This window comes from Emericellopsis atlantica (assembly GCF_019669845.1).
Source record: "Emericellopsis atlantica unplaced genomic scaffold F5Z01scaffold_7, whole genome shotgun sequence".
Taxonomy (NCBI): Eukaryota; Fungi; Ascomycota; class Sordariomycetes; order Hypocreales; family Bionectriaceae; genus Emericellopsis; species Emericellopsis atlantica.
Genome location: NW_025764709.1, coordinates 652,335 through 680,265, shown reverse-complemented (window position 1 = coordinate 680,265; position 27,931 = coordinate 652,335). Strand labels below are relative to the sequence as shown.

Genomic DNA, 27,931 nt, shown 5'->3' with positions numbered 1-27,931 from the left:
CGGGCCGATGGAGTTTTTGCATTTATGTTCGACGGTCACAGCACAGGCGTTTGGAAGACGGATCGGCTCCCCCCAGAGGACTCAAAAGGGCGACTATAGAGATGATTTGTGCCCCCAACGCCAGGCATAAGATGACTAGTCGAATGAATACTGAATGAACCAAATGTGGAATGATGAGGTTGATTAAACCATATCTGCCTGTGTAATGTGACCCTAAACCGAACGCCATGCCATGCAGTTGATAACACTGTTTGTTCCCGTACATTCATTCTACTTCTCCTTGGCCAGGATCATCTTTTCTCTCTCGCTCTTCCTCCGCTCGAATTGCTTCTTGGAGTGCCTGCGCTCATTCTCCTCCTTCCTCTTGATGCTCTTGATCTCCTGGCCCTTGATCTCGGCGGCCTTCTTCACCACCTTGGGGACATGCCTGTGCCTCTTGATGCGTCGAATCTCGGGCATGTGCTCGTAGCGCTTGGTCAGTGCGTCGCTGTACTCCAGCGCCTGCCGTTGCCTGGCGGTCTTGACGCCCTCGCGCGACGATGCGTTGGCCCTCCAGAGGCGGATGTTGCCGTCGTCAGAGCCGGAGAAAACGTAGCGGGCGTCCGGTGTCCACTTGGCCGCCATGACGCGCTGCATGCGCTTGGTGTGGTACACGTCTCGCGAGTGGCCGCGGTCCCTGTTCCAGAGGCGCACGGTGCGGTCCCACGACGCGGAGACGAGTTCCTCGCCCGTAGGGGAGAACTCGACATCCATGACGGCCGCAACGTGATCCTTGAACACATTGCGCGCGCGATCCATCTTGCGCATGTCAAACAGATACATGTTGTGGTCCTCGCTTGCGCAGACAAAATTGAAGGCTTCCATGGGTGACCAGGCAATGTGGTTGGCAGCAAAGGTGAGAATCGTCTTGGCGACGGGCGTCGATGTGCGGAGGTCGTAGATGACCAGAGAGCGGTCATTGGAGCAGGACGCCAGTACTGACGTCTCGACCTGGTTGAAGGCCACGTTTGTGATTGTGTCGGTGGCCGTGGGCCACTTGAGAACCTCGGGGGCCGCGGTGTGGCGCTCGAGGTCGTAGATGGACACCACGCTCGAGGCGGCAGCAAAGGCGTTCTTGGATCGGTGGTGGGAGAGCGATGTGAAGGCACCTGCGCCGAGCCAGGACGAGATTGGGGCCGAACCGCTCTTTGTGTTGTAAGGGTCGTAGAGCTTGATTGATCGGTCCGCGGCGCATGTCAAGAGTTTCTGGTCGCGTGTCCATTCCAAGCCCTTGACAATGTTCTCGTGTGCTGTGCCCGACCATATTTCCTCCGTCCGGTCGGTCAGGTCCCAAACCTTGACCACGCCATCACCACTGCCGCTGGCAAATCTTTCCAAGGAGTTGGGGTCCTTTGCGATGGAATATACACCATCCACGTGTCCGCGACCGAGTTGTCCGATGAAGGGTGCTGCGTGCATGCGCTCCAGCTTCACAGCTGTCAGGGCGCGCTGGTACTCGCGTGCTCGTTCGAATGGGTGCAGCGCCGAGTCGAGGTTTCGAGGCACCTTGGCAGCGGCGGAGCCAGGGGGCTGATGCTCCGAAATGGAGCGACTGAGAGCCTTGATCTTCATGGCGGCGATGGAGATACGTTTGTCTGGTGAAGGCTCACTACGAGTGTCGCTTCAATGTCTATGCTAATTGATGGCGGGGAATTTTTTTTTCTTATCGGGCTTGGGGATCAAGGAGATAAGGTGTGATGAGTAAGCAGGATTGTGCCGCTAATGCAAGGGTGGGTCAGTTTTGTGCAGGACTGCGAATATGCTCCCAGACCACATCTCTACCTACAACTGACGAAGCATTCAATCTCTTGCCTGCTGATTCACGCACACTTCTCGACGGTATCAGACAATCGAATCGAACTCCCCACGGCCCATCTGCGAAGCCGGTGTGTCGAATCGCCGCAACGAGAGACGCGGGACGAGCGCAGACAACGCGCTCCTTTCGCTAGGCACGCGCCAGGGCGCGCGCAACCTTCAGCATGGATGACTACGATATGATGGACGGGGCAGGCGACCAGCCTCAGGTCAAGATCTCTGGCGTATGATCTCCCATTGCTGTTGTCTATTCATTGTCTCTGACACCAGACCCAGGCCGACTCCACGCGCGTCGAGTTCCAGCTCTCCAAGACAAATCTTTCGTTTGCCAACTCGATCCGTCGCATCATCCAAGCCGAAGTGCCCACAATCGCCATCGACCTTGTCGAGGTCGAGGTCAACTCCTCCGTCCTCGCCGACGAGTTCATCGCCCACCGTCTGGGACTCATCCCGCTCGACTCCTCCACTGCGAATGAGCTCAACTTCACCCGCGACTGTGACTGCGAGCAGTACTGCGAACAATGCAGCGTGACGCTCACACTCAACGCCAAGTGCCAGAGCGACGAGATTATGAAGGTGTACGCCAGCGATCTCGTTGTCGACGGGCGGCATTCGAGCAACGTGGGGAAGCCGGTCATTACAGATCCTGATGGCTTAGGGTGTCTGATTGCCAAGCTTCGACGGGATCAGGAGCTGCGCTTGACATGTATTGCAAAGAAGGGTATCGCAAAGGAGCACTCCAAATGGATGCCGACGTCGGCGGTCGGTTTCGAGTATGACCCGCACAACAAGCTAGCGCACACCGATCTCTGGTTCGAGAACGACACGGACCCGGCGGTGGAGTGGTGAGTAACCGATTGAGGAAGCTTTGGAGAGAGATGACAGACTGACAAAACCAGGCCCAAGAGCAAATACGCCGACTGGGAAGACCCCCCACAAGAGGGCGAGCCATTCGACTATGATGCGACGCCAAACAAGTTCTACTTCGAGGTGGAAACAGCAGGCGGCATGCAGCCCAACCAAATTGTCATGTCCGGCATCGACGCGCTCATTTGGAAGCTTGGTGGCCTGTTGGTGGGTCTCGGCGTAAGGGAACCAGAGAAGGAGGCAGGCGCTGGCGGCTACGATGGCCCTCGCAGTCCCGACATGAACATGGACGGCGGGACGACGCCCTGGGGCCAGGATGGGTACCAATCGGCCTACGGAGGCGGCGGCCAGACTGCGTACGGCGGTGGTGGTATGACATCGTACGGTGGCGGCTATCAGACAGCATACGGTGGCAGGACTGACTATCAGGGCTCGAGCTGGCAATGAGCGCGGCGATATAGCGACATCTAGAAGAGCAAGAGGAATCGGCATCATCAATTTCATCTCAGGGGTGTCCATGCACGGGGAAAAGCATAGCACATTTGGTAATCTAGGGGCGTTGAGAAGAATGCGCAAGCATCAATTGAATCTGCTGTTTCGCAATAACCCAAGCATGTGCCCCGTCTATATCCGTCTATATGAAGATGATATGCAGAAAGAAAGCGTGGGCACAAAATCTAGATAACACCCACAACGCCGTGAAATGACAAATGCCCCACGACAACCGTCGGCCCGTCTGTGCAAAGGATGCGCTTCAAGCGGCCTTCTCATCGTGGCCCTGCACCTTTCTGTACATCTTACGGTGCATTTCCAGGAAAACAAACGTGCAAATGGTGTGTCTAGTCTCGTCAGTATCGGTGTCGCGGATGGATTAGGGACCAGGTACTCACGGTCCGAGACGCAGGAAACTGGGCACCCATCCCTTGAACACCCATCGGATGCCCTCCTGTTTCGAGATATCCGAAATGATGCCTGCAATGCCCTGTTTCCCACTGGCCGACATGACCCGGGTCTTGATCACGTCGATGGGGCTCGTCGCCGTCGCGGCCACCAGGCCAGCCAAGAAGCTTGCCGAGAAGTGTGTTGTCAGATTGTCCTTGAGCGGCGTATAGTCGAGGAGCATTCGCTTAAACACGTCGTAGCTGGCAAGTTGACTGGCCGTCATGACCGCGGCGCGTGACGAGTTGGGCAGCCACCCGCGGAACCAGGAAGAGAAACCCTCCTCCCTGGCCATGCGCACCATGCCATCGGCGGCGTGCTTGTAGTTCCTCCTCTGCTCGGCCGGTAGCGAAGGGTCGTGCTGCATGCGAACGTTGAGAACGTCCGCAAAGTTGCCCGCTATGCCACCAATGAACCCCGACGTCGACGCCATGGCGATAAGCAAGGGGAACGAGGGATCCGAAGTGCCCGAGCGAGCTTTCAAGTCCTCGTATATGCCGAAGCGAGCGGTGGAGTAGGTGATTTGACGAAGAAGCGAAGCCGACAGGCCATTGTACAGCCCGAGCACGCCGTCACTCTTGACGATGTTGACGAAGGTGCCGCTCATGTTCTTGGGCGCATTTGCTGTTCGCGTTTGCAAGCGAACCTACGTCTTCCGTCAGTACACGCTCGCATGTGCGCTCACCAGCCTGCGTGCCGCGGCCATACCTTTACTGCGAGAGGTTAGCCAGGTTTCGCGAATTGAGATAAAGTGGACGACATACCAAGATCAAGAGGATGAGTGACGCAGGCGGCCATGCTGCTGGCACTCCCGCCAAACCAGAAGGGATACCGGATCGCCGACTGCTTCTTGCGTTGCTCGCGCTTCTCCGCCTTGAGCGCCGCCTTGGGCGAGTGTTCTGCTGTGGATGTGCTCATGGCGACGGCGATGGCGACGAGAGGTCCTTGAGGTCGGTTCGTCCGCTTCAATTGGCAAGCTCAAAGAAGTGCGCCATGCGAGAGCTTCCTCTGGATGTTCAGAGCATAGGTAAGGGAAGCAGAGGCGCTTGGGGTGGTGATGGCGCACGGGAAAGACGTAATGTCCTTGGCGACTTCGGAGTTGGAGAAAATATGACGATATAACGTTGATTCGGTTCGGCGCGGGAGGAATGGATTTAATTTGTCTGCCACCCGAGGTCGAGGTCCGGGCTCCGAAGCCTGCCGCCGTAAGAGTATGCCTACCCTGCAATTGGAGCGTCTCCAAATTATTTGCGAAGCTTTGTTGGAGCGACGACGCTGAGCGCTGCAAACACCACGAACACCGCCGACAGATTCCCCTCGACACAATTCCTACCTTGGCACCCGACGGTCCGCCCATTTGCCAGAAGATTGGGCGACAATGAGGACCCAATTGGCGAGCGTGCGCCTACTGACGACGGGCGTCTCGCGAGGCGTGCTGCGGATACGACCGGCCTACGCTTCACGAGCCTACTACTCCTCGGACCACAAGAAGAATATTACCATCCAAGGCACTGCCTACGAGACCGATCCGAAATGGTTCAACGTCCCATCTGCCGTGGCGGATGCCACATCACGACAGCTTCACCTCCAAAAAGATCACCCTATATCGATCACTCGTCAAATCATCGAATCCTCGTTTCCGACACCGACGTTCAAGTATCACAGAACATTCTCCCCCGTGGTCAGCACGCACCAGAACTTTGACTCGCTCGGGTTTCCCAAGGATCACGTCGGGCGGGCGAAGAGCGACACTTATTACATCAACGAGACGACTCTGCTCAGGACGCATACCAGCGCGCATCAAGCAGACACGTTCAGGGCCGACGAGAGCGATGGGTACCTAATCGCCGCAGACGTCTACCGAAGAGACGCGATTGACGCATCTCACTACCCAGTCTTCCACCAGATGGAAGGCGCCATGTCATGGGACCGGACAAAGGTGCCGGATGGGGACGTAGCCAAAGCGGTGTGGAAGGACGTTGAGAAGCTGCCGAAACACAACATCAAAGTAGAGGACCCGCAGCCCGCGTGGAATGACAAGACGAACCCGATCCAGGACAAGCATCACTCGGTGGCCGAGGTGGAGGCGATCGGCTGCCATCTCAAGCGGTCGTTGGAAGCCATGGTCGTGGACCTCTTTACGCGGGCCAAGAGCGCTGCTCTCAAGGCGAACCCGGATTTCGTGGACGAACCGCTGCAGATGCGCTGGGTGGAGGCCTACTTCCCCTTCACCAGCCCGTCCTGGGAGCTGGAGGTGTACTACGCGGGCGACTGGTTGGAAGTGCTGGGTTGCGGTGTGGTCAAGCAGGATCTCTACATCAACGCTGGCGTGCCACACAAGCTTGGGTGGGCTTTCGGCCTGGGCATCGATCGACTGGCGATGCTGCTGTTCAAAATTTCAGACATTCGACTATTCTGGTCCCAAGATCCACGGTTTCTGTCACAGTTCACAGGCGTGTCTGACTCACCGTCGTCCCTGAGTCGATTCGTACCATTCTCAAAATACCCACCAGCCCTGAGGGATGTGTCCTTCTGGCTGCCCAAGGATCGCGAATTCCACGAAAACGACTTTATGGAGGTGATTCGGTCGATTGGAGGCGATGCCGTGGAGGAGGTCAAGCTCTTTGACAGCTTCACGCACCCCAAGACCGGAGAGCAGAGCCGTGCGTACAACGTTGTGTACAGGAGCTGGGACCGGACTTTCACCAAAGAAGAGGCGAATGAGCTGCATGAGCAGGTCAGGGCGCAATTGATCGAGAAGCTTGGCTTGCGCATGCGGTAGCACTGCCCCAATGTACGAGTGGGGATGTCACGATGTATCATCAACCTGTATATAAGAGGATTGTTAGACCGAGTGAAGCCATGGAGTTGCGGGGTTGCCATGTACATTATTGAATGGATATCCTCAGAAATCTATTCGCACTCGCCTTGGTGCTTGTTGTGGGTATTCCGATACCAGCGATACCCTTTGTTTTGTTCAAACCCCTTTTTGGCCGCAGCATCGACTGGGTTAGCCAGACCTGACAACAAGGCGCGCTACTGATAGGCCTCACAAAGAGAACACTCTGTGCTTATTACTGGAAATCGCTGGCCAGAGACGAGTCAGCAAGCTTCACCGCTTCGGGAGATCTCCATTAGCCTAGACATGAGGTGGCTCAGCCACGTTGTGTTGCCTCCACTCAGTAGAGCCAAGGCCTGGGGGAGGAGGAATGCATAGAAGCGGACAGCGGCCGACAGCCCCTCTGAAGTTTTCTGGATTGTGAACGATGATTCAGCGAGAAGTCAGAGATGGGAGCAAGAGGGAATGTCAAGGTTGATTCACGACCTGACGGATTGTGAAAGCTTAGCTGAGCCTCAGTGTTCACCCTTCACAGCCAGGCACAGCCTGAATACTTGTACGTATTGATGGGGTAGCCACACAGCGACAGACTGATACGTAGTCCCATGTGGGCGACCCGAACTTCCCAATCTGAATCGGTTGAATGCCGAAAGATGGAGGCGGTTAAGCATACCTCCTTAGTGAGTTTGATATGCCCGTCTGCCTGCATGGATGCATGCGTAGTTCCGCTCGTGTTGAGTAGCTACTAGCTACGGAGTACAGCACAGCAATTACAGTAGGCCCTTGAGAGATTGTCACGTTGTGGCTGAGGTCTCCGTCGCAAGGCTTGGTATTATCTTGGACATCATCCAGAATCGCATCGCCGTCATGCTTAGGTGGCAGACTGAAGCATCATCCGGGAGGAGATGAACCGGTGAGGTCGCATCAGCCCTTGAGACAGACGTACGTCTGCAGCTTGGCTGGCTGGCCTCTGTCCGTCAACTGCGCCTGGTGATGCGGCCAGGTGCGAGATGCGTATTATCCGTACGTAGAGTGACGTCCTTTGCCAAGGCTGAGATCAAAGGGTGCGTGACGGATTCTGTCATTGGCAGTGCCAGTGGATCCAGCAAGGTTGTTCAGGCTTCAGTTTGTGGACCAAAAGAACGCTGAGGCGTGGCTGAGCTTCTGCCAATCTGAACGGCATGATCCTGTTTGCGTTTGCTGGCGCGCAAGGACAATCAATGCCTGAGTAATGCGAAAAAGCCTATGCCATTCTAGAAGTGACGGTGACAAGTCGATCGTAGCGCAAACGGACGGACAGGCCGCCAGACATGGACACAGCCTCCAATGACTTCTCAGTGGCCAGACCAGACTCTCCAGGCACTGAGATGGCGCTCCGGGGGGCACTGGAGGCGCCGGCGCCTCCTTGAGTGGGTCGCCGAATGGCTGAGCCCAGCCGGATTGGTTGGCGCAGCGTGTCTCGCCTCTTGGCTTCTGCCCGTCGCGACACTGCCGCCTCCAACCGCCAGCCCCTCCATCCGCTGTCCGTATCAATCATCTTATAGCCACGACTTCATCCTGTCCATCCATTTCTCTCTCTCATACAACTACTTTTCCAACCCTTTGAACCATCCTCAAGATACCCTCTGCAAGAGTCGACTGTCTCTGAAGTGCAGCATCATCCGTTGCCTTCCACGAAAGTACACCTTGGACCCTCAGTACGCAGTCAGCGTCTACGTACCATACACGCCACTATCAATCATGGAGCCCACAGCAACAAGACCTTCGCGCTCCTCGTCTTCCGCCTCGCGCAAATCCAACCTCTCCCTCGATCTATCAAATTTGCCTCCTCTACAACCGCCGACGCCTCCTTCAAACACCTTGCTCCTGACGAACCTCGACAATGTCGCCATCTTCACCCCCGATAATCTTGCCACCATCCGCAACCTAATCTCCGCCTCGGCCTTCATCCACGCATTCGCCCCTCTCAAGTCGTTTCGGAGGATAGTCGTATCCTTCTTCGATGTGGAAAGCGCCATCAAGGTCAGGAAACTGTGGGATGGCGAGATGATCCTCGGCGAAAAGTGCAAAATCTACTTTGGCATGGACACGCCCATCAAAACCAAGGACGAGCATCTTGCTCTCCCCGACGCCGGGAAACTCTTTTTCATCAGCCCCCCTCCGAGCCCCCCGCATGGCTGGGAGATGAAGATGGAGGATGCGCCAAACAAGCTCGTCCACGCGGACGACTTGGCGGCTGCGCTGTCCAAACTGCACCACCATGCGCCGCCCCAGGCCGATGACACGCCTGTTCACGAGTCACCCTTGACGCCCGATGGCGGCGCTCCCAGAATGAGGAGTCGGAGCTCGACGTTGATCTATCAACCTGAGCAGAAGGACAGCCCGCATATGCCCGCTGTCGTCGTGGAAGACATGACCGACGACTTGGAGCTCAAGGATGAGAAACCAATTCTGGCTCACACGGCGCGACCGCCCGTGGAGCTGATGCATGATGCCTAGGTGTGCGCACCGCTGTGTCTATTTTGTGTTGGCGTTTGGAAAGGGGATGGCTGCCATGGAGCATTCGGACTGGAGTTTGAGTTTACCAACGGGAAGAGAGAGCATCAATCGTTGTACATTAGTCTTGTGCTCTCGGGTATTTCGGTTCATAGCGCTGCGCAAACCGGGTTACAATGGCAATTTAATGAAGGAAACATCCTATCCCGTTTCATTATTTCCCGTCCAAACAACCTCTGGTGATTCCCACACGATGGATAAACTTGCTCTCTTCACAACAATCCCTGAAGAACCTGCTCGCCGGGCATCACGAGTTCGCCCACTCTACGCGCTGCAATCTCCTGCCACGGATACAGGAGATTACTGACCAACACCACCGCCATAAGCACCATGAGCGTGGCTATTACGGTCGTGATACTCCGCATTGGCGAACCGCTTGGGCCAAAGGCCGCCATCTCGGTCATCTTTCCGATGGCCGGTGTGTATTGAAACTCAAACTTGGAAGAGTGACCAATACCACCCAGACGTTGGGACCGGACCATTTCGTGGCCGTGGGCGATGAATCTCTGCAACATTGCTGGTCAGCGACGCGTGGCATCAAAAGGGGCTGGTGGCACAAATACCGCATCTCTCCGACGCTGCCTCGTCTCGGGCAGATACCCATAGATGGCACTCGTGCTCATGAGCAGCAGGCACTGCATCCCCGCCAAACAACGGTAATACAAGCTTGGACGGTCAATGTGCAGAGCCGCAGCCAGTGCATCACCGTTGACGCGGTACGCCAGAGCCGCGAGGTACTCCCTACTGGCGTACAGCGGGGGTACGTTGACCTGTGCCGTGAGAATGTTGTTGGCTATGATCTGTGAGTTTCTCGATGGATCGAGCTCCGACTTCATCACAGTCTCCATCATGGCCTTGGCTCGCTCGGGCGTCTCCATCCATCCGACAGGTGTGCCCATGATGTGGCCGATCCAGCGCCACAGGGCCAGGTAATCTGCAATCTTCTGCTCACTGAGAACGATGCCCTGCCTTGGCAGTGATAAATACACCAGCGCGGTCGAGTACGCGTCAATGGTGCCGATCTGGTGCAAATCGTTGATGGGCACACCCCATTTCGCAATGTCGTAGTATCCCGGCTTGTCCTTGGCCAGCTGGATGATACGACGGCGGACCGTGGCGTGAAGCAGACGCACCCGGACGGAAGACACGTAGCCGCTGCCGCCGGGCTTGACGGCGTCGAGAGACTCTATGCATTCGATAAAGTGCTGTGAGGTTTCGAGGAGTCGACGGCGAGTCACGTTGACGCCAAAGCCGCCGGTGCGGGCTAGGGTCTCGACGACACGCCAGGCTGCCATGCCCCCGAGCAGGGAGTTGAGCAGGAGCTGCGTATGCTTGTCAATTTTGACGGCGGTGGAACAGTGGACTACGTAACTTACACCAAGAATGGCTTGTCCATGGTACTGTTTGACAACTCGCTGTCCTCGTTCTATCTGCGCCCAGTCCACCCAGTCAGGGATATCGGTTATCTCATGGTAGAGCTTGTTCAAAGTTTCGTCCTTCTCACGATGCTCGAGGAGAAGTCCGTATAGATCCCTCTGGCCCATGGGGCATTTCTGTCCATTGTTTGGAACAGGGGGCGAGATGGCGTCGATCCTGTCGATGGCTTCGGATGCGAGCGTATCATAGGTATAGAGGCCCTTCCGGAGCTCGGAGATATCAGGGTGTTGGGCCGTCCAGATGAACTTGTGGCCGTAGGTCTCGCCTGCCGTGCCAAGGTCTTGATTGGGAAGACTCATTGTGCCGTGAAGCCAAATATGGATGGAGATAGTATCAAGGTATATGAGACTTGGGTTGCTAGTTCTTGTTCATGGAGTACACTTGTTCATGAAGTACAGAAACGTGGAAGAAGCTGAGCTCAAATACCCCGACTCTGATCGACCACTGCTCTCGACATGTTCGCGAATGCTTTTGCAACACGGCAATATCCTTTCAAGTGTCGTTTGCCTCTTGCATGTGAGAGTGGTACGTTCTGGAAGTGCATCATCCGTCAACTGTCAATGAGACGCCATTGCCAAAAGAAGCATAGACAACGTCTGAGCCGAGGGATCTGCAGCCAGGATAGTACCACAAGGCTACACTTCAAACTGCACAGATGGCATATGTGTAAGTGAGAATGGGTGAAACTGACAGTCTGACAGCGAAGTGGTTTCCACTTCGGGGTTGTATCATGCCTATCGTCCCGGCCGAGGCGGGGAATAGTCTAAAGCGGCAGTGAAGCGGCCTCTATTTGGATGGTACTCGGACATATAAAGCTTCGTGTTCGCGTTCGTGTTCGTATTGCATGTTGAAGGCCATGCTGTGCCCCTTTAGCCGAATGCGATGCAGATTCGAGACTACATGAAGGCTGAAGCTCATTGACACTGTCGATCAGGAAGCCCATGACGCAGCCCCTTAGCCTCTTCATGTCCGGCCTCACTCGAGACATCCGGGACACAATCGCTGTTCCTGGACTGGCCTAGCCTGTTATCGGCTTCCACTAGAAGCATGAGACGGAGGCGACACCTCTCAGATTCTTCAAGAGATGGTTTTCGGCACATCGGAGCGGAGGGCTGAGTGTAATGTTGCCGAGGTGACTGACCTTCAACAACCCGAAAGGTGCCATGCATTCATGGTTGCGGGCTGTCGCAAATCTCACCAATGACTGGTCCTCAGTGAGTGCTGCGTGTCTGAACTGGATGCACAGATCGGTGATACTGTACATATGCTTAATAGCTGTTGACGTCGTTTGACCAGTGGCAACGGGAGGAAATGGCGGACGGAAGTATGAGCGGGAGAGCGTAGGGGATGTGACTGTCCACGTGTGAAAGGGCACAAGCAAGTACCCTAAGGGAAAATGAAAGTCCCGAATCAGACGTGATAGACGGTTCTGTTTGAACCGTATGGAGTGTAATTATGGACAGGCGAGGCCTGCGTGGTGATGTCGTTGCGTCTTCGAGGTAGTACCTTACCCTGGAGGACCGTCGTAGCACATGACATGCTTAGTACGTAGCTAAAAAGGTACGTACCGTGATCATGGTCCGGATACTTGGTTCTACCGAGCCGGTTAGCCCCACTTCGCGCCGCTTCGGTGGACCCTGCGTGTGAGACGCGCTCGACCCGTCGACATTTTCCTGGAAGGACCACCATCATCGAAGCACTGCATCGAAAAGAAGGCTGTCCTTGGCTGGCCCAGGCAATACGATCATGGGCTGCGCTTGTCGAGCAGTACCTATGCGGTCTTTCATCACTGGCCTCGCTCAGGTGCATCAAGTGCAGACACCGTTTACGACCGTTTTCCCGCGAGTTCGACAACCAGTGATCACACGACAGTTCAGGAGCACGAGACCATGGTGGAGCGAGGCGCAGGCTTCGGCACCCCCCAGGGAAGAAGCACACGCAAAGCAAGACGACAATGATGGGGCTGAGGTGCATGACGAGCTGCCGACGAACATCAAATTTGAGCATGCGCAAGTAGAGGATGCCGCCAGCGATAGGCACCAGAGCCAGACGAGCAAGACGGAGGACAGCCCGATTAATGCTGATAACGAAGACATCGCACCGAGTTCCGAGCACTTTGATCCGTCATCTGCATCCCGCACTCGTCAATCCGCCCGGACACCAACCACAAACCGTAAACTTTGGCAAAAAGACCCGCCGCCAAAGCCCGAACCTCTTCCACCTTGGCTGGCCAAACGCCCGCCCCCGGAGCCGAAGCAGCTGCCCAGCTGGCGCGTCCAAAAGGAGGCTCTCAAGGAGAAGTTCCCAGAAGGTTGGGCACCTCGCAAGAGGCTCTCCCCTGACGCCATGGCAGGCATCCGGGCCTTGAACGCCCAGTTCCCGGACCGGTACACATCGGCCACCCTCGCTGAGCGCTTTGAGGTATCACCTGAAGCGATCCGACGTATTCTCAAGTCTAAATGGCAGCCTAGCACCGAGGAGGAAGAGTCCCGAAACTCGCGATGGCACAAGCGCGGCATCAGCGTCTGGGAGCGCAAGGCCGCCCTGGGCATCAAGCCACCCAAGAAGTGGCGCCAGGAGGGCGTGCGGCAGAGCGACGAGTACCTGGCCCGGAGGAAGTATGCCATCAAGAAGGAGCAGGAGATTGACCAGGAGGAGCGAGCTGCCTACCGCGCATACCTCGACTCGAAGAAGGAGAAGCCGTGAGGCCTTGTATCATATGTGTATATTGGTGTTGCATTCAAGCATTGCAAGGCGTTGCATCTCATCTCTGGGACTATATAAAGGGCATGGAAATACCATAGAGGGCATCTTGCGCCGTTGTTCAATCGGATCATGAAAAATTGGGAGAAAACACGTCGTGGCGCCGACTGGAGGTGCCCCACCAAACACACCGTTAGGGGCTCACCTCAAACCAGGGGTAACAGAACCTCACACCTCCATCGTTTTAATCGGTGGTAATACATAATCAAGATATTTTCTTCTGTCTGCGGTTCCATTCAACTCACACTTCTTGCGATTATAGAGGCCGCGCATCATGGCCCGACGACAGAGGGGAGATGACGCCTGGCTTGCGCCAATTTCGATTGACATGCTTGTTCGCGTGGCAGTGACAACAGTCTTTCACCCTTTTGTCACAGCTCTCGTACCGCTCTGTCTCCGCGCCAGGACGTACCCGTGGTCCTCGACATCCATGATCGTTTCCATCGTGTGGGCGGCGTTCATCTCATTACTTTGGACCTTGTCCCTCATCAATCGGCGCATCGCGTACGGTACCAAGCGCGAGGTTGACCTGAGCGAGGAGATTGTAGTCATCACAGGCGGAGCAGGTGGTCTGGGCGGTCTTCTGGCTGAGGTGTATGGGATGCGAGGGGCGAGCGTGGCTGTGTTGGATGTGGCCGATGCCAGCGACGGTGAAGCTCGTGGGATATCGTACTACAAGTGCGACGTGGGCGATCAGGACGAACTGAGCAAAGTGGCGGCTCAAATTGAGAAGGATGTGAGTAGCTCACTCACTCTGCGTGGCATCCAAAGATCAAAGGCTGACCCAGACACCTAGCTTGGCACACCTACCATCCTGATCAACAACGCAGCCGTCGTGCGCGGCAAGTCACTGCTGTCTATGCAGCCCGCGGAAATTGAGTCCTCGCTCAAGACTAATCTACTAGCTCCGTTCCTCACGATCCGTACCTTCTTGCCCGGCATCATCAGAAGCGCAACGGGGGGCACGATTGTCAACATCAGCTCCGTCATTGGCACCCTAGGCGCAGCCCAGTTGACGGACTACGCGGCCGCCAAGGCTGGCATCACGGCCTTGCACAAGTCACTGACAGCAGAGCTGAGAAACTCGCACCCGGATGTCAAGTTAATGCTGGTCACGCCAGGGCAGCTCACGACGCCCCTGTTCTATGGCGTGGAGACGCCCAGCTCATTCTTTGCGCCCGTGGTGGAGCCTGTCGACGTGGTCAAGGAGATTGTGGCAGCGGTGGAAAGTGGGAAAGGGGGCATGATCGGAACACCGCTGTACGCGAGGTGGGTGGACTGGTACAATGTCCTCCCAGTAGGCATACAGGTGCTGGCGAGGTGGATAGCTGGTGTCGACCGCGGAATGCAGAAGTTCAAGGGTCGAGAGGGTATGAAGAGCGACAAGGAGTTGTAGGCGCAGGCGCCTCACACTGCTTGGTAGCTTCCTGCTGACTGAATACAGCGGTCCTCTTCTAGGTAACGAAATAATACAACTTAAATCAAATAAGTACAGTTTGGTTCCGACATCTGTACTATTAGCGGCCCGAGGCGTGTATCCGCATTCCCAGCCCAGGAGTTACTGTGCACACGATAGACGTAACGCCACTTACAATTATTTACCAAGGTAGTATGTATAAGTCAGCGAGAAATCTTCGCCTACGTCAGCTATTGTATGCGGAAAATGCTGGCTGATTCAATTCTGCCTCTGTGACAGCCAGCAAGGTGGATGTGACTTGATAATGGGCAGCTTCTGGTCCATCAAGGGGCAATGGCGCTCGGGTCGATACAGACGTAAACAAACCAAGGTGCCATCCGGTTATGCTGAACCATACGGATCTACGGCGGGGAAGTCGACGTTGGGCATACAATACATGTACTCGTTAACCAAGATATTGTCAGTTCAGACCTAAATCTGATAAAAGAAAACACCCGTCGCGCGCTGGCGCAGACTGTCCCCGCAAGCCAGTCGTCTAAGTTTGGAGCTTATGGGACTATCTACATGTTTCACCGGAACAGCCGCTATGTCTGGGTTTTTGTGGTCAAGTCTCCTCGCCGGATTTCTCCTTTTCATTTCATGTTCCTCGGTGATAGGATGAGATGGTGTTGCTGCTGAATCGAGGATGAATCTAGCCAAGACTTGCTTGCCTGGTATCTTCATGCTCTTTCTTCCCTTCTTCACCCTCACGGGACTTTCAAGTAATTATCTCTGTCGCGGCTGATAATCAAGGCAAAGTCCCCGCAGGGAGGCTAGCGATGGTGGCTGCATTGCAGCAGATACCAGCCATCTTGGTGGTGTCCTCCAAGGTAACCGGACCGACACTAGTTTGTACATGTAAATCACGCTGTGCTCATGCTGTTGCAAACATGAACAGTGTCTTGCAGATTTCCCGCATCAGAGGTTCTGGACAAGCCCAATCTGCTGTCCGCAATTGGGGATGCGTACATTCATGTATATTGCGCATCGAGATCCATGAAGGTTGGGATGGCGCCTTTGGACGAAGCCACCTGGACCTTATCTGCGCCTTGAGAACGTGCATCGATGTTACTCTCGGTAGCGACAAGGACCTGATTTGCGTCCCGAAGTGCATAGTCAATATCCATACGGAGTTTCCGCGCAAGCGCCGTGATCCAGTAATTCCAATATCTATTTCGAGGATCTGCGGACCTGCGGCTCGTTGGAAGTTGGAAGTGGGAGGATCGAGACTTGGTAGCTTGCCTTGGTCTACGTGAGAAGGGTGTTCCCGGAATACTGCAGACTGCAGGTTCCAGAAGCGCAGGTTCCTCAGGGGCCACATGCGAGGTAGCATCAGAACTGTCGTTATCTGCTATTCACTGGGGGCGTGCGTTTACTGGTGTTAAGCGGCCAGCCGGAGTTCGTGGCCTTTGACTCTTGAGCCAGCGGCGAGCCACGTAAACCGAGAGTCCATTAGATCATTCAATGTTCGTACGGTACGGTGATACATCTTGAAGCGCTTTTGCGAGCTTTTGCGACGGCATAAGGCGACGTTGGTCGAGCCGGCCCAGCAATAGCTGGTGAGTTCTGGATCATGTATCGCGGGAGGTCAACCGTCAGGTTCCATGTCCCATTATCAAAATTCAGGGACCTCGACACGCGTGGAGCCTGATCCAGGGTATGTATCGAAACGTCCCACACGCGATGCTACTTACGAATTGTGTGACTCTCAAGGCCAATGACGCGGGGGAGTATTCGCGGCCCTTCTGCGCCTTTAGAAGTTTACTAGAGGGCCATTCAGATCTCCTCGGGCGCTATCCAGGTCGGGCTTTGTTATAGGCAGTTCACCTTACCCAGGGCAATGATGTTGTTTTTCGGCTGCGCCAGGCTTAATTAGAACGTTGGCCGTCGATGTTTTCGGTACCTAGCACGGTATGCTGTGCTACGTGAGCGCGCAGCGAAATCCCGTCCGTCCCGCCGTCATCTGGCAGAGCCTCGCATTCTACTTTGTACAATATTATTAGAGCAGGTCAACGCTCAGGTTGAGGTGACTGGAGGCCACCACGCCTAATAGTTGTTGGACCTCTTTCTTTTTGGTCGAGAGACTGGATCCTGGGCCACTACGGAGTACAATTACAGCCACTATACAGCCACCCTACCCGCGAATCGTCAGTGCAGCCAATCGTACGGCGCCTATTCACTGACGGCCCTCCACCCAGCGGGTCCCGCGCATTCCACTTGACCTTTGCCCAGGCGGGACGAGAGACTGGAGGTTCACAGAGTGCAAAGACCTCCCGAGTCCGGCCAATCCAGCCGAACCCACCGAGGACACAAACCTGGACTGCGTGCGTCGCGGCAGATCACAGAGGTACTTTTCGTCTGTATTATCATCCTACTATCCTCAAACACACCATACTCCTCACGCAGGTCGGCCTGAACGACGATCACGACGACAGCATACCCTACTATCGAGCGAGCCACATGCCTTGGTCCCCTGCATCACCATCAATCGCTCATACCGTCGAGTTCTGCCCTGTAGCAGCCACCGACATCGCGTGCCTACCGACTTGAGTCAACGCCACCGAGACTCTTGTGCACACGCCATCAATCCTTCTCGTACAGACAAATTCACTGCGAGCAGCGCTTTTATAACACATAATCCGCCCTCATTCCCAATTATACTCATCGCTGGTCGACGGACTCGCTTCCACTCTAGCGCTGCCCACGCTCGTCGCATCTGCATCTCAACAAAATCCCCGCTTGGCGACAGGGCACCAGAGCAGCCGCTTACGTGGTCGGGTCAACCTCCCAACAACGGCAAACGACACGACGCGACATATTGCAACCCCCGAAACAGCTCCGTTGCATTCGAGCCAGGATTCGGCCAGGCATCTGAGAGGAACCGCTAGGGCACTCGTAGCATGTCGCTGGCCGCAGGCAGAGGCGGCTATGGCCCTATGATCGCAGACGACGAAGATCCGATCATGTCGAATGCCACCTCGATGCGCGACGACGACTTGTTCGATGATCTGATTGATTATTCCGGGGCCAGCCCAGACACGCTTCAGCGACTCGACACCGCCCGTAAAGACGAAGGACGCGAAGCTGAATTCGCATATCAGAAATCTCCAGAAAGTCCCTATCATGAGTACTCTGATGATTCGGCTGGTTCCCTGTCACGGCAAGAGGGCAAGAAAACCGCATCCCGGGAATGGTCGCCCCAGGCGATGGAAGAAGGCGACCTCGCCATGCTCGACTTTTCGACACATGCTCCGCTCGACGACGAATCTGGCCATGCCGCGATCGAGCTTCCAACTTCTCAACCAACGTCATTCGAGGAAATTTTTAGACAACACCAAGACTCCGATAAGATGAATGGAGAGCACAAGACCGCGCTCTCCTGGATGAACGAGACACCGACGACAACGTCCAACAGCGGCGCAGCCAAGGCCGGGCACCTCTCTCCGCCATCCGGATCATGCTACCGCGATGTCTTTGACCCAGATTCTAGAGATTCTACGCCAAGCTCAGGTATCAGTCCCATCTACAATACCCCCTCCCCCGCGGGACAGCCAAGCGAAGTGAAACGGTCCACCTCGCCCAACGTCAGTCGACAAAAGTCGCCCAACGGCCAAAATTTCATGCCAACGGAGCCAACCCTGCTTAAACAGAATTCCATGGCACGTTATCCGGTTCCCATAACGGAGCAAGTAGTCATGCCTCCTCAGTTCGCTCAGGGAATGAATGGGTTTGGGGGACCCCAGCAGATGCAGTTTCCCCAGCTTGCAATGCCAGCCATCCCAAGAGCTCCGATGCCGACGTCCCGGCAACCGACTCAATATCAATTGATCGTTCCTGGGAGTCCACGCAAGTCACGAGTGGAGACACAGATACCTTTGAAGCTTGTCCTGGTGCCAGCACCGCCCGGGGTCACAAAGATCCATCTGCCCCATGCTCAGATTGCGAAGCCAAAGCTGCAGACGCGACCCGCGCCGGCCAAGAACCCGAACATGCTTGAACTCACCACGTCCGTTGTGTGTACTAGCGCTATGCGGCAGAAGGACTTGAAAGAGATGGCCATGGCCAGGGCCCGCACCAATGGCCCCGATCACCTGGCCCCTGAGAGTGAAGATAACAAAAACTCTGCACAGCAATATGGCGCTGAGGTGCGAATCTGCGAAAACTGTATGAAGCGGGAGAAGAAGCGAGCCGAGCGCAAGAAAGTCAAGAATCCAGAGGAAGAACAGGCATGGTTAGCCGACCAAGTTCATCGCGTTCTTGTCTTCAATGGCCACGAAGTCAAGGATTGGGAGAAGACGACACACATGGACGGGTTTGCCGACGCTCTCAAGCTCGAGGTTCCAATACGCATCGCGTGCTATTGCCGACATCATGGGGAGAAGATGGGGTTCAACATCATCTTCACGCTCAAAGACTACCAGGGCAATGTTGTGACTCAAGCAATGTCCGATGCCATCATGATTACGGACGACCACAAGACCATTGCGGCAGGCAGCGAACCGCCGCAGTCGGAGCCAAGCTTGGGCGCCGATGGCTTCTATCCCCTGGCATCGGCCGAGTCCCTCCCTACCCGAACAGCGCCGCAACCTTCCATGGCGAATGGCCCACCTGCGCCTCTCAACCCACTCGCTGTACCTGCCCCTGCTGGTTCAAGCAGCGCCAATCGCGGCCCAGGGAAGACGAGCACCCAGCGACCAGGGCGATCTCGCCCAGCCTCGCCCGTGCGTGACGGTCCAACGGCCAAGAAGAGGAAGTCAAGTTCGAGCTCGGGGAAGATACCAAAGGGCCTGGTCATGACGCCCAGACATCAGCATCCACAACAGCCGCCGCCGCCGACCGCAAATGGCGTGCAGTCTCAGCGCTCAGCTCCTACTTCACCCTTCGACCCGTCACTGGGGAATTTGCCGGTGCAAGAGACCGCCTTCCCGACAGTCAACAATACCAGCCCCCCGTCCATGCCGCAGTCGCAGCAAGAGTTTGGCACATTCTCCCCATCCTCCACCGAGACCCTCGCATTCGGTGAAAGCCATCGCTCTAGCATGGACAGCATGGCTCGACCACCTCTTTACTCCGCTCCACAATCTCACCAGCCTAGCCGTGCACCGAGCCCCGGCTCGATGATGTTCAATGGGCTACGGGCGCCCCACCAGAACGAGTTTAATCAACTCATGATAGAGAATGCGTTTGGCGTCACGACTCCTCGTACGCGTGACAATGGTGCTCCCGTTATCAACAAGATCCTGCCGCAAGAAGGACCCATTGAAGGCGGGACAGAGGTCACCCTGCTGGGCAGCAACTTCCAGAATGGCATGGCTGTCTACTTTGGCACCACGCCGGCGGTGACCACGACGTGGTGGGGAACCAGTGCCGTTGTTTGCATGACACCGGCAACCAACAACCCCGGCCCAGTTCCTGTCATCTGCCAGGCCAGCCCTGCGCACGAACAAGAGTGGAGGAACAAAGTCCCCCCCATGTTCAAGTATGTCGACAGCTCAGAGACGCAACTGATGCGCCTGGCTCTGCAATGTATTGGTGGGAAGATGACGGGGCAGGAATGCGACCCTACGCATATCGCGCGTTCGATCCTGCACCAGCACACTGGACCACAAGGCGCAGGCCAGTCTGGTGGACCTTCGCCATCGAGCGGCGGTGCCGGCAACATGTACAGTCGCGGCGTCAACGACGGTGACACGGAACAACAGCTGCTCAAGTGCCTCGATGTGATCGACCTGGACGACAGCCCCTACTCGGCAGACTTTGAAATCAAGACCTCCAGCGGCCAGACGATGTTGCACTTGGCCTGCTCTCGCGGCTATCTCCGCTTCACGGCCGCTCTGCTAGCGAGGGGGGCCAACCCCAACGAACTGGACCACGGCCACTGCACGCCCCTGTTCCACGCTTCACTGCGCGGTCGTCAAGAAGTTGTGAAGCGGCTGTTACTCGCTGGCGCCGGCCCCAGGGTGCGCAACAAGGGAGGCCTCACGCCGCTCGAAGTTGCTGCCACCGACGAGATTGCGGAGATGATGAGGTTCCACGGCCCTGTGCGCTCTGCCAGCGGCGATTTCTCACACAGCAGGGCCAACAGCCGGGCCAGCAGTGTGAGCTCGCTCCGGTCGCTGATTGAGCCCATGAGCAGGATCACGAGCCACGCTCGCTATTCCGGGGAAGAAAGTCCCGAGTATACCACTGGCGACTTTGAGGACGAAGATCCTGATGAGAATGTCTACATGGACATGCGTCGACCCAGCCTCCGCAAAGCCGATTTGCTCAACCAGGTTCCGAGGCCTGATCTGCGGACGGACGCGGAGGCTGCCCACCCAGCCCCTGGCACGCTCGCCGACCTCAAGGAGCAATTCCAGCAGCAGCTGAACCAGCTACAGCAGACAATGGCCCTGCATTTGCAGAACCTGCCTCATCTGCCACAGATGCCCCATATGCCCGCCCTTCCCGGTATGGCAGGCTTGCCTGATTACCAAGCCTACTTCCAGCAGGCCCCTCTCATGCGACGCATGACACAATACATGCCTGGGAGGAACGGCAACCGACCAGAGTCGCCGGACGGATCCTCCAGCCCCAAGCTGGACCACAAATGGTGGGATCTTTCAGCACTGATGAACCCCAGCGCTGCTGCTCTTCCGCCGCCGGCCTACGAGGAGATCTTCCCTGTGCCAAATGTGGACGAAAAGATGGCCGGCGCTGCGGGCGCTGCTGCAGAGATGGAGGCTGACGAGAAATGTGCGGCTCTGTACGATCAGCCATTGTCATCATCTTCTGCCGCTGCGGGTGTCACGACCACCGTTGACGATTCTATCGCTCTTGAGCCAACTGCCGCCGAGAGGGCAGAGCTGCCAAGCGTCCTCAAGATCGGGCGCAAGAACGACATGACCAAAGAGCAGCAGGAGCACCTACTCCGCGCGAGGGAAGAAAAGCTGAAGAGAATCAGTGCCGACCGCAATTTGTTCTTCATTTGGGTGAGTAGACCCATCAATTCCGTGTATATTGACGCCACTAACAGTCTCTCCAGATTCCCCTCCTTGTGCTCGCAGTATGCGCCATGCTGTACAGTTCTTTCCCTGGGCTGTTTGGTGCCGTTGCTAGCTTGGGCATGCTCGGCGCCCGCAAGGCCGCCGGTGCCACCGCCAGGCTCGCTTCCAGCATCAGGCGCGAGGACAGGGTGATCGAAACTTGATCTATACTGCTCCCCTGCATTTTCGTACAACCGCGACCATGACCACCACCTTCATTCCGCGGCGGGCCCATCCCTGTCTCTGGCCACAAGGCCGCTTTTGCATTGTTCCGGCGTTTATTGGTGTTAATGGTATGGCACACATGTGTGTCGATGGGTGTATAAGACGCGATACCGGGCGTTGGTCCCTAGTAGCTAGAGAGACTATTCAGTTCATTTTGTTTGTTGCACGCCCGGCTTGGCGAGGGGTGTGTGTTTTGGATTACCTCGGGGCTTCTCTCTATTATGTAGCGTTTGCTCCTATTCAAAGATAGACGATACTTTTTTTTTTTCACGACAGTCACAATACCAGGGGTGGATAACACCCAAATCCATTTGTTCAACGAAATTCACGCCAGTTCCATCCTGTGCAGACGCAGGGTTTTTAATACATCGCACTATGTTCTGTTCGTCCATCATATACGTCTGTCTGTACATTCATTCATGAGTCATTGCGAGAAGCCCTTTCTCGTCATCAAGTCCCAAGTCCCCCCCCCCCTAAACGCCCGTCCAAGAAATCAAACAAGAAGCTACCAGGAAGAAATAACCAGCCCTTCAGTGAGCAGCCCTTCTAAGAGCCCTCCACGGCCCATCATTCTCCCTATCCTCCCCATACGTGAACTTGGGCGGTATGTCAGGGACGCCCGGTATGCCCTCGTTGATGCTAGGCTTGACCCGCAACGCCCTGCGGCCATGGTCCGCCGCGCTCCTTCTAGGACGCAGCACGCGCACAGGCGCCGTCGTTGCGTCGTCCTGTTGCTGCTGGGGGGCGATACGGGCGAGGATATCACTAAAATTACGCCTCGAGGCACCGCGCTCCGGCACGGGGACGGGGACGGGGGGGTTGTTGCTGCTCCCCTTCAAGACACGCTTCGTGAGCTTGTTCGGTTCACGGACTTGCCGCTCCTGCTCCTGCTGCTGCTGTTGTTGCAGTTCCATGGCCGCGGTGCGCGCGTTGCTAAAGGAGCGTGCCTGGGCGAGACGTGTCGACGAGCGAAGTTTCGGCATCGCAATGTCCCGCGAGGAGCCTGCCTTGCGGAGTTTCTTGTTGGAGAGCGGGAGGAGCTCGTCGTCGTCGAGCGTGGCGGCGCGCTTGGTGCCGCGTGACGAGGCGCTGGCTGGTGAGTGGACGGGCGACGCGGTAGGGGGCGCGCGGAGATGGTGATGGTGCTGTGTGGTGGATGGTGTCGTTGGGCGCTGCGGGAGAGGCCAGACGGGGTTTGTGTTGGTGCCTGGCGCTGGCTGACGCGTGGACTGGATGGCGTGGGAGGTGAAGAAGCCGGATGCCATGAGATTTTGGTAGTTTGCGTAGATTTCCTCCTTGGATGGCCGGTCGTCGTTGGGCGATGGGTCCCTCTTGTCGGCTCGAGAGACGGGTGCTGCGGCCAGCGCAGGCTGTTCCTTGTCTCTCTTGCTACGGAATTTGTCGCGGACGCCTTCCCATACTTGTCCCAGGAGTTGTTTGCTCCCGCGCTTTGTCGCGGTGCCTGGTGCCGGTGGCTGCTGCTGCTGCTCGTGCTGTTGTGCTTGGGCCTGGTCGATGCTGTGAATGGTCGTCGTGAGCACAGGCTTGGTGCACTCGTCGATTTCAAGGTGTGATGCGCCAATGTACTGCAAAGGGGGCGCTGTGGAGGTGCGGTCGTTCATGGAGCCCTCGAGGAACCGGCTGCGACTCGGTGGTCGAGGGGGCTTCGCGTGTCGGGTCTGTGCCATGGCCGTGGTCGACTGAATGCTGGTCGAGATACTTGACGATGAAGTTTCGTAGCTCTGAGAGTATGAAATTGACAAAACTTGAGTCGGGTGGCCGTCCATGTTATGTGTGCAGTAATAGGAAGCACATGAATTCAGGGAGGACAATGTTTAATTCCCCCAAGGCCCGTCACCACAGCAACCGCTGGATTTCATCCACCACGTCGCCCCTGTCTAATTATCGCCAAGGTCGCTTCACTGTTTAAATAGACGCGATTGACCAGAGGGTACGTAATCTGAATTCAAAACTGTTTGATACAGTGGCTAGCGAGACTGCTGTTCGTGTCGCAGCTGTCTCAAGGCCTCAACTTGATACGTAGTGCCACATGCTTACGAGCTATCAAGTCTAGCTATCATCAACGTGAATACAAAATAACCACTCTCGTCGCTGAGAATATACAAGCGGAAAGCTCCAGCCCATGAGATTATATTTCACAAGGACATGAAAATGTGAAGAATGAGATGAGGCGATTGAATGAGTGTATGTCGTCGGCTTCGTTGCCATGAGTTTGACGTCCAGAGAGAGAAAAGAAAAAGAAATAGAGAAATCCATAGTGATGCGCCATGTCGCACACATATATATACGACGCAGAACTTCGATGCGCACGACACCGTAGTGCCTGCAAGGCCGCCAAGCAATAACCACCCAAAAACGCCGTCCTTGGTCCCGTTCATGTATACTATCAGGTATCGTGTGTAGCGCTCCCGAAAACTTTCAAACCGCTGATTGTACCAGAATCCGCAAGTCGCGTCTCTACAAGGAATCTCTACAAAGATCCTGCTCAAAGCCAGTGAGCAAATTGGGCTTGCTCGACGTATCCATCGGCTCGTGAGAAATGGCCCGTGTCGTGAGCGTAGCGAAGGCGGTGTTGGCCACCAAAGTGTGGATCGAGTTGACGCGAGCCGTTCCTCACGGCCCGGTCATCTGTGGTGAAGACATGCTCGTGTTTTCGCTTGCCGCCCGTGTACATCTGTTCCGGCTCGGGGTACGGCCCAACCTGCGCCTCGATGGGCGGTGATACGAGGTGGGAAATCTTGATGGTGTGCTGTGGCGCTGGCGGGTGTGGTTGTAATGGGGCGAGCCCGCGGCTTTGAGAATAGGGCGCTGATGGGCGATTGTGTGCGTCGGCGTCTCGGGGCGATGACATCGCCACCGAGGGCGAAGATGGAACGTAGTTGCCGGATGGGCGACGGGCCTTGATGTCCACTGATGCGCGTGGGATGTTGCGCATTGGTGTGAGCCCGTAGTCTTCGTGTTTGACGTACGGCTGGTCCTCCGCCTTGATGTACTGGCCATCTTGTGCAAAATGGGCCGATGGTGAGATGGGCGCGGAAGCAAGGTGGGTAAACGGCCGTGGCGCCGCATAGGGATAAGGCGACTGGGGATGCGGTGCCGCCGAGAGAGCGGGAGCCCCCGATGGCCGACGTGAACGAGCGGACGCAGACTGAGGAGTCTGAGGCTCCGCGGAATCTCTGTCGCCGCCGCCGCCGCCGCCGGCCTTGTCGCGCCTCCTCATCCTCACGTCCCGTCGAATGCGCACTCGACAGCCCTGTTCGGCAAAGTCGCGGCTGAGCTCAGTGCTGCTCCTGAGTCCGGGGAACTTCTTGGCACTGTAGACGTGGAACCCGTTGGTTTTGACGTCCATGCGCCAATCGACGCCCGGTGTGAAGGAGCCTGCCGTCTGCTCCATGTCCATATCCTCCGGGTTCTTGGTCGTTTCGTACAGGCTGAAGCTGAGGTGGTACTGGCCCTCGTGCCGCACGGAGAGGTCTGGGAAGATGAAGTAGCCCGCTTGCCTGGGGCGATCGAGGTACGCCATGCCCGAGGCCGGGACGCCCGTCAGCACCGGAGGGTTGGGGTTGGCCATGCCACGACCGGTGACGATCTTGCGGTCATGCTCGAGGCTGGCATAAAGGAAGAACTGGGCGGCGTAGTCAAAGGTGATGTCCTGCCCGCGCTCCCACGAGTCGCCCTCCCTGATCCGCAGCTCGACGACCGGTGGCGGGTCGACGGGGCGCCTGTCGCTGTTGGCCTTGTTCCCGGAGCCGCACGCACGGGCGCGCTCGGGCTGCTGCAAGATGGCCAGCTTGTAGAACAGCTTGCGATTGCCTCTGGTGATGCGCACAATGTCGGCTTCGGCGGGTCGCATGCTGGCCGACTGCGTCTGCAGCGTGCCCACGTTGGGGAAGGACATGGTGGCGGGTCTCGCAGGTACGTCAATGGCACGAGGGCGTGATCCTGAAGGCGGGCGAAATGTCAGTTATATCGAGGCTGACGGCACGCGTCGGGACAAGGAAAGTCAATGGCGGTGAGTGACAAGCGTCTGGCATGGAAAGACAAACGTGGGTGGCCGAAACTCAAACCTCGCGGGAATGGGGTCGAGGAATGAGGCCCCCCAGGTTCTTGGGATGGCAAGGGACGACCGGCACGCACTAACCTGGAATCTTGCGATGCGACGAAGCGCTGGGTCTCGGAGGTTGCTTCGAGATGGGCAATGGTCCGCCTTGTCTCAAAGGGCGATGCGTTCAATGAGGCGCGGTGATGGTGGTGGTGGTGGTCGTCGTCGTCGTCGTTCTTGTCCTCGGAAATTCGTCCGTCCACCAGCAAACGGAGCAAGACAAAAAGATGTCGAGGCTGAGCCAGGAATTTTGGAGGGAGGTCGTGATAATCCAGATAGATGCCCTGCGCCTCGAGTCCCGCGTCCGTTGACTGGGAGTTCCAGTCGCTCCCAAAAGGCTGTGATGAGGGTTGAGGAAGGATCGAATGGAGAGACTGGAGCGACCACCGCCAAAGCAAGTGAGTGACTGGAGTTGTGAGTGACATGAACGGAGTGCTCTGCACACACGGAGGGACGGGGACTCCAGGCATTGGGCCGCCCGTGGGTGGGTGGATGGACCAACTGGACCAACTGAACGGGGGGGAGAACTGTGACACACGGGCCACCCACTGACCTGGTTGAGGTTCCATTGGAGCCTTCGATCCCTGGACTCCAGCTCCAGTCCCTGGAGTGACCCGCTCACGGTATCTTTCCGCCTTCGGCTGCGGGAATCGCACTGTGCCGAGGTGGGTACTGTGCGCGCTGGAGGGCCCAGCCCAACCGTGCCGTACAGTGCACCGCTTCTCGCTGACAGCCCAGTCATGTCCCAGTCGCTGGTGCTGGAAGCCTGGAACCAGTGGTACGGTGCGCACGCGGGCGCTGGCAGCCCACACGCCTGGGCTCTGGCCCCTGGGCACTTTGCTCGAATCTCACGTAGCATCAGGGCCCCGGTGTGACCAGGACCGGCCGCCTGGTCATGTGGAAGAACACTGTGCCAAACCTCAGCTGGTGGCACCGTTATTGGTTGGGCGTGTCGAACGAAACGACTGTCTTGACAACGGTTTGTGCCCCGGCGGTAGCTGAAACTGGACATGATGAGCACATATCACAGAAGATGAGGGTAGCTCAGACTGGACTCGGGAAATTTCTCATCGTCCTCATTCTTCCCTGGCCAGCGCGAGGGTGCGCATGCACTCGTACGGAGCAAGGTGCAGAGTGACGTGACGCACGGTGTGTCTGCCCGTCAGTGGAAAGCGCTTGGGCGCCCGTCCCAGGGACTTCAGGCTCCGGCCAGTCTCCCAATTGACAATGCCTGCCGTGCATGCAGCAGCGGAACTGCAGCAGTGCAGCCAGCATATGCGGCAGGCACAGCGTGCGTGGACGACACGGACTGCTGGTACGTACGGAGTACGTAGTACAATTGTTAGGCACGATGATAGTATTGGCATTAGTAGATTCCATCAAGACCGGGACATGAATCTGCAGCCAGTCTAGGGCATCCCACCAGGAGACGGCCCCGCCAAGGTGCCAGCCTGACGCTAATCCTTATGGCAGAGGTGTGAGCCCTCCAGTCCTTCGGAGTTTGGGACTGTCATGACTCGAAATCGATGCCTCGATTTGGCTAACTTAACCTTTCACAGCGCCCATCATGCCATTGGAGGTTCATCTGGCCCCCCCTCGCTGTCATGCTCAATTGCACAGAACTATTTACAGTGTACACATACGTACGTGGCGTGGCAGAGCGTCCGGTCTGTCTTTTGACTTCTCACGGGGCGTCTTGCCGTCTGCCGGGTCCGAAACCGCGCTTCAACCGCTTGCAGACATCTCCGCGGGCCCACAATGGCCCCCCCAATCCAGATAAGCGAAGTCATAGTGTGCTGTGCTCCGTGGCAGAGGGCCAATGATCGCAGAGAGGAGCTTGTTCTGGA

The 27,931-nt window shown here is 56.6% G+C and overlaps 12 protein-coding genes across 12 annotated transcripts; 6 read left to right on the top strand and 6 right to left on the bottom strand.

The window, feature by feature from the left end:
* Positions 1–164: 164 nt before the first annotated feature.
* F5Z01DRAFT_650078 (U3 small nucleolar RNA associated protein) lies at positions 165–1,717 on the bottom strand. Its single transcript, XM_046263136.1, has one exon. It carries the CDS (start codon positions 1,609–1,611, stop codon positions 271–273), a length of 1,341 nt encoding a protein of 446 aa, XP_046120328.1. The 5' UTR covers positions 1,612–1,717; the 3' UTR covers positions 165–270.
* A 37-nt stretch (positions 1,718–1,754) lies between these two features.
* F5Z01DRAFT_720574 (DNA-directed RNA polymerase) lies at positions 1,755–3,299 on the top strand. Its single transcript, XM_046266582.1, has 3 exons — positions 1,755–2,078; positions 2,131–2,699; positions 2,754–3,299. The coding sequence occupies exons 1-3, from the start codon at positions 2,019–2,021 to the stop codon at positions 3,166–3,168; spliced, it is 1,044 nt and encodes a 347-aa protein (XP_046120327.1). The 5' UTR covers positions 1,755–2,018; the 3' UTR covers positions 3,169–3,299.
* On the bottom strand, positions 3,300–4,782 carry F5Z01DRAFT_650074 (putative mitochondrial dicarboxylate carrier). The gene is made up of 4 exons (XM_046263135.1): positions 4,425–4,782; positions 4,384–4,386; positions 3,612–4,308; positions 3,300–3,560 (listed from the first exon to the last, which is right to left on the bottom strand). The coding sequence occupies exons 1-4, from the start codon at positions 4,576–4,578 to the stop codon at positions 3,476–3,478; spliced, it is 939 nt and encodes a 312-aa protein (XP_046120326.1). The 5' UTR covers positions 4,579–4,782; the 3' UTR covers positions 3,300–3,475.
* On the top strand, positions 4,783–6,537 carry F5Z01DRAFT_650073 (uncharacterized protein). Its single transcript, XM_046263134.1, has one exon. The coding sequence runs from the start codon at positions 5,039–5,041 to the stop codon at positions 6,440–6,442; it is 1,404 nt and encodes a 467-aa protein (XP_046120325.1). The 5' UTR covers positions 4,783–5,038; the 3' UTR covers positions 6,443–6,537.
* A 1,471-nt stretch (positions 6,538–8,008) lies between these two features.
* F5Z01DRAFT_650070 (Calcipressin-domain-containing protein) lies at positions 8,009–9,208 on the top strand. The gene has a single exon (XM_046263133.1). The coding sequence runs from the start codon at positions 8,240–8,242 to the stop codon at positions 8,996–8,998; it is 759 nt and encodes a 252-aa protein (XP_046120324.1). The 5' UTR covers positions 8,009–8,239; the 3' UTR covers positions 8,999–9,208.
* A 59-nt stretch (positions 9,209–9,267) lies between these two features.
* On the bottom strand, positions 9,268–10,791 carry F5Z01DRAFT_680338 (uncharacterized protein; the record flags this gene model as incomplete). Its single annotated transcript, XM_046265590.1, has 4 exons — positions 9,268–9,395; positions 9,429–9,561; positions 9,619–10,377; positions 10,432–10,791. The coding sequence occupies 4 exons, from the start codon at positions 10,789–10,791 to the stop codon at positions 9,268–9,270; spliced, it is 1,380 nt and encodes a 459-aa protein (XP_046120323.1).
* A 1,447-nt stretch (positions 10,792–12,238) lies between these two features.
* On the top strand, positions 12,239–13,198 carry F5Z01DRAFT_634716 (uncharacterized protein; the record flags this gene model as incomplete). Its single annotated transcript, XM_046262084.1, has 1 exon — positions 12,239–13,198. The coding sequence occupies one exon, from the start codon at positions 12,239–12,241 to the stop codon at positions 13,196–13,198; it is 960 nt and encodes a 319-aa protein (XP_046120322.1).
* A 137-nt stretch (positions 13,199–13,335) lies between these two features.
* F5Z01DRAFT_508628 (uncharacterized protein) lies at positions 13,336–14,879 on the top strand. The gene is made up of 2 exons (XM_046260327.1): positions 13,336–13,991; positions 14,052–14,879. The coding sequence occupies exons 1-2, from the start codon at positions 13,530–13,532 to the stop codon at positions 14,649–14,651; spliced, it is 1,062 nt and encodes a 353-aa protein (XP_046120321.1). The 5' UTR covers positions 13,336–13,529; the 3' UTR covers positions 14,652–14,879.
* A 2,732-nt stretch (positions 14,880–17,611) lies between these two features.
* Positions 17,612–21,900, top strand: F5Z01DRAFT_672381 (ankyrin repeat protein; the record flags this gene model as incomplete). The annotated part of the gene is made up of 2 exons (XM_046264806.1): positions 17,612–21,682; positions 21,736–21,900. The coding sequence occupies 2 exons, from the start codon at positions 17,612–17,614 to the stop codon at positions 21,898–21,900; spliced, it is 4,236 nt and encodes a 1,411-aa protein (XP_046120320.1).
* Positions 21,901–22,491: 591 nt separating this feature from the next.
* F5Z01DRAFT_672380 (uncharacterized protein) lies at positions 22,492–23,649 on the bottom strand (the record flags this gene model as incomplete). The annotated part of the gene is made up of 1 exon (XM_046264805.1): positions 22,492–23,649. The coding sequence occupies one exon, from the start codon at positions 23,647–23,649 to the stop codon at positions 22,492–22,494; it is 1,158 nt and encodes a 385-aa protein (XP_046120319.1).
* Positions 23,650–24,426: 777 nt separating this feature from the next.
* On the bottom strand, positions 24,427–26,046 carry F5Z01DRAFT_508495 (velvet factor-domain-containing protein). The gene has a single exon (XM_046260325.1). The coding sequence runs from the start codon at positions 25,878–25,880 to the stop codon at positions 24,468–24,470; it is 1,413 nt and encodes a 470-aa protein (XP_046120318.1). The 5' UTR covers positions 25,881–26,046; the 3' UTR covers positions 24,427–24,467.
* Positions 26,047–27,143, bottom strand: F5Z01DRAFT_508496 (uncharacterized protein). Its single transcript, XM_046260326.1, has one exon. The coding sequence runs from the start codon at positions 27,094–27,096 to the stop codon at positions 26,212–26,214; it is 885 nt and encodes a 294-aa protein (XP_046120317.1). The 5' UTR covers positions 27,097–27,143; the 3' UTR covers positions 26,047–26,211.
* Between the last annotated feature and the right edge of the window lie 788 nt (positions 27,144–27,931).

Coding starts and splice junctions, on each gene's coding strand:
- F5Z01DRAFT_650078 (XM_046263136.1), bottom strand. CDS start 1,611: ATGAAGATCAAGGCTCTCAGTCGCTCCATTTCGGAGCATCAGCCCCCT.
- F5Z01DRAFT_720574 (XM_046266582.1), top strand. CDS start 2,019: ATGGATGACTACGATATGATGGACGGGGCAGGCGACCAGCCTCAGGTC. Junction 2,079..2,130: donor CTCAGGTCAAGATCTCTGGC/GTATGATCTCCC, acceptor CACCAGACCCAG/GCCGACTCCACGCGCGTCGA. Junction 2,700..2,753: donor ACGGACCCGGCGGTGGAGTG/GTGAGTAACCGA, acceptor TGACAAAACCAG/GCCCAAGAGCAAATACGCCG.
- F5Z01DRAFT_650074 (XM_046263135.1), bottom strand. CDS start 4,578: ATGAGCACATCCACAGCAGAACACTCGCCCAAGGCGGCGCTCAAGGCG. Junction 3,561..3,611: donor AGTTTCCTGCGTCTCGGACC/GTGAGTACCTGG, acceptor TGACGAGACTAG/ACACACCATTTGCACGTTTG.
- F5Z01DRAFT_650073 (XM_046263134.1), top strand. CDS start 5,039: ATGAGGACCCAATTGGCGAGCGTGCGCCTACTGACGACGGGCGTCTCG.
- F5Z01DRAFT_650070 (XM_046263133.1), top strand. CDS start 8,240: ATGGAGCCCACAGCAACAAGACCTTCGCGCTCCTCGTCTTCCGCCTCG.
- F5Z01DRAFT_508628 (XM_046260327.1), top strand. CDS start 13,530: ATGGCCCGACGACAGAGGGGAGATGACGCCTGGCTTGCGCCAATTTCG. Junction 13,992..14,051: donor CGGCTCAAATTGAGAAGGAT/GTGAGTAGCTCA, acceptor CCAGACACCTAG/CTTGGCACACCTACCATCCT.
- F5Z01DRAFT_508495 (XM_046260325.1), bottom strand. CDS start 25,880: ATGTCCTTCCCCAACGTGGGCACGCTGCAGACGCAGTCGGCCAGCATG.
- F5Z01DRAFT_508496 (XM_046260326.1), bottom strand. CDS start 27,096: ATGTCCAGTTTCAGCTACCGCCGGGGCACAAACCGTTGTCAAGACAGT.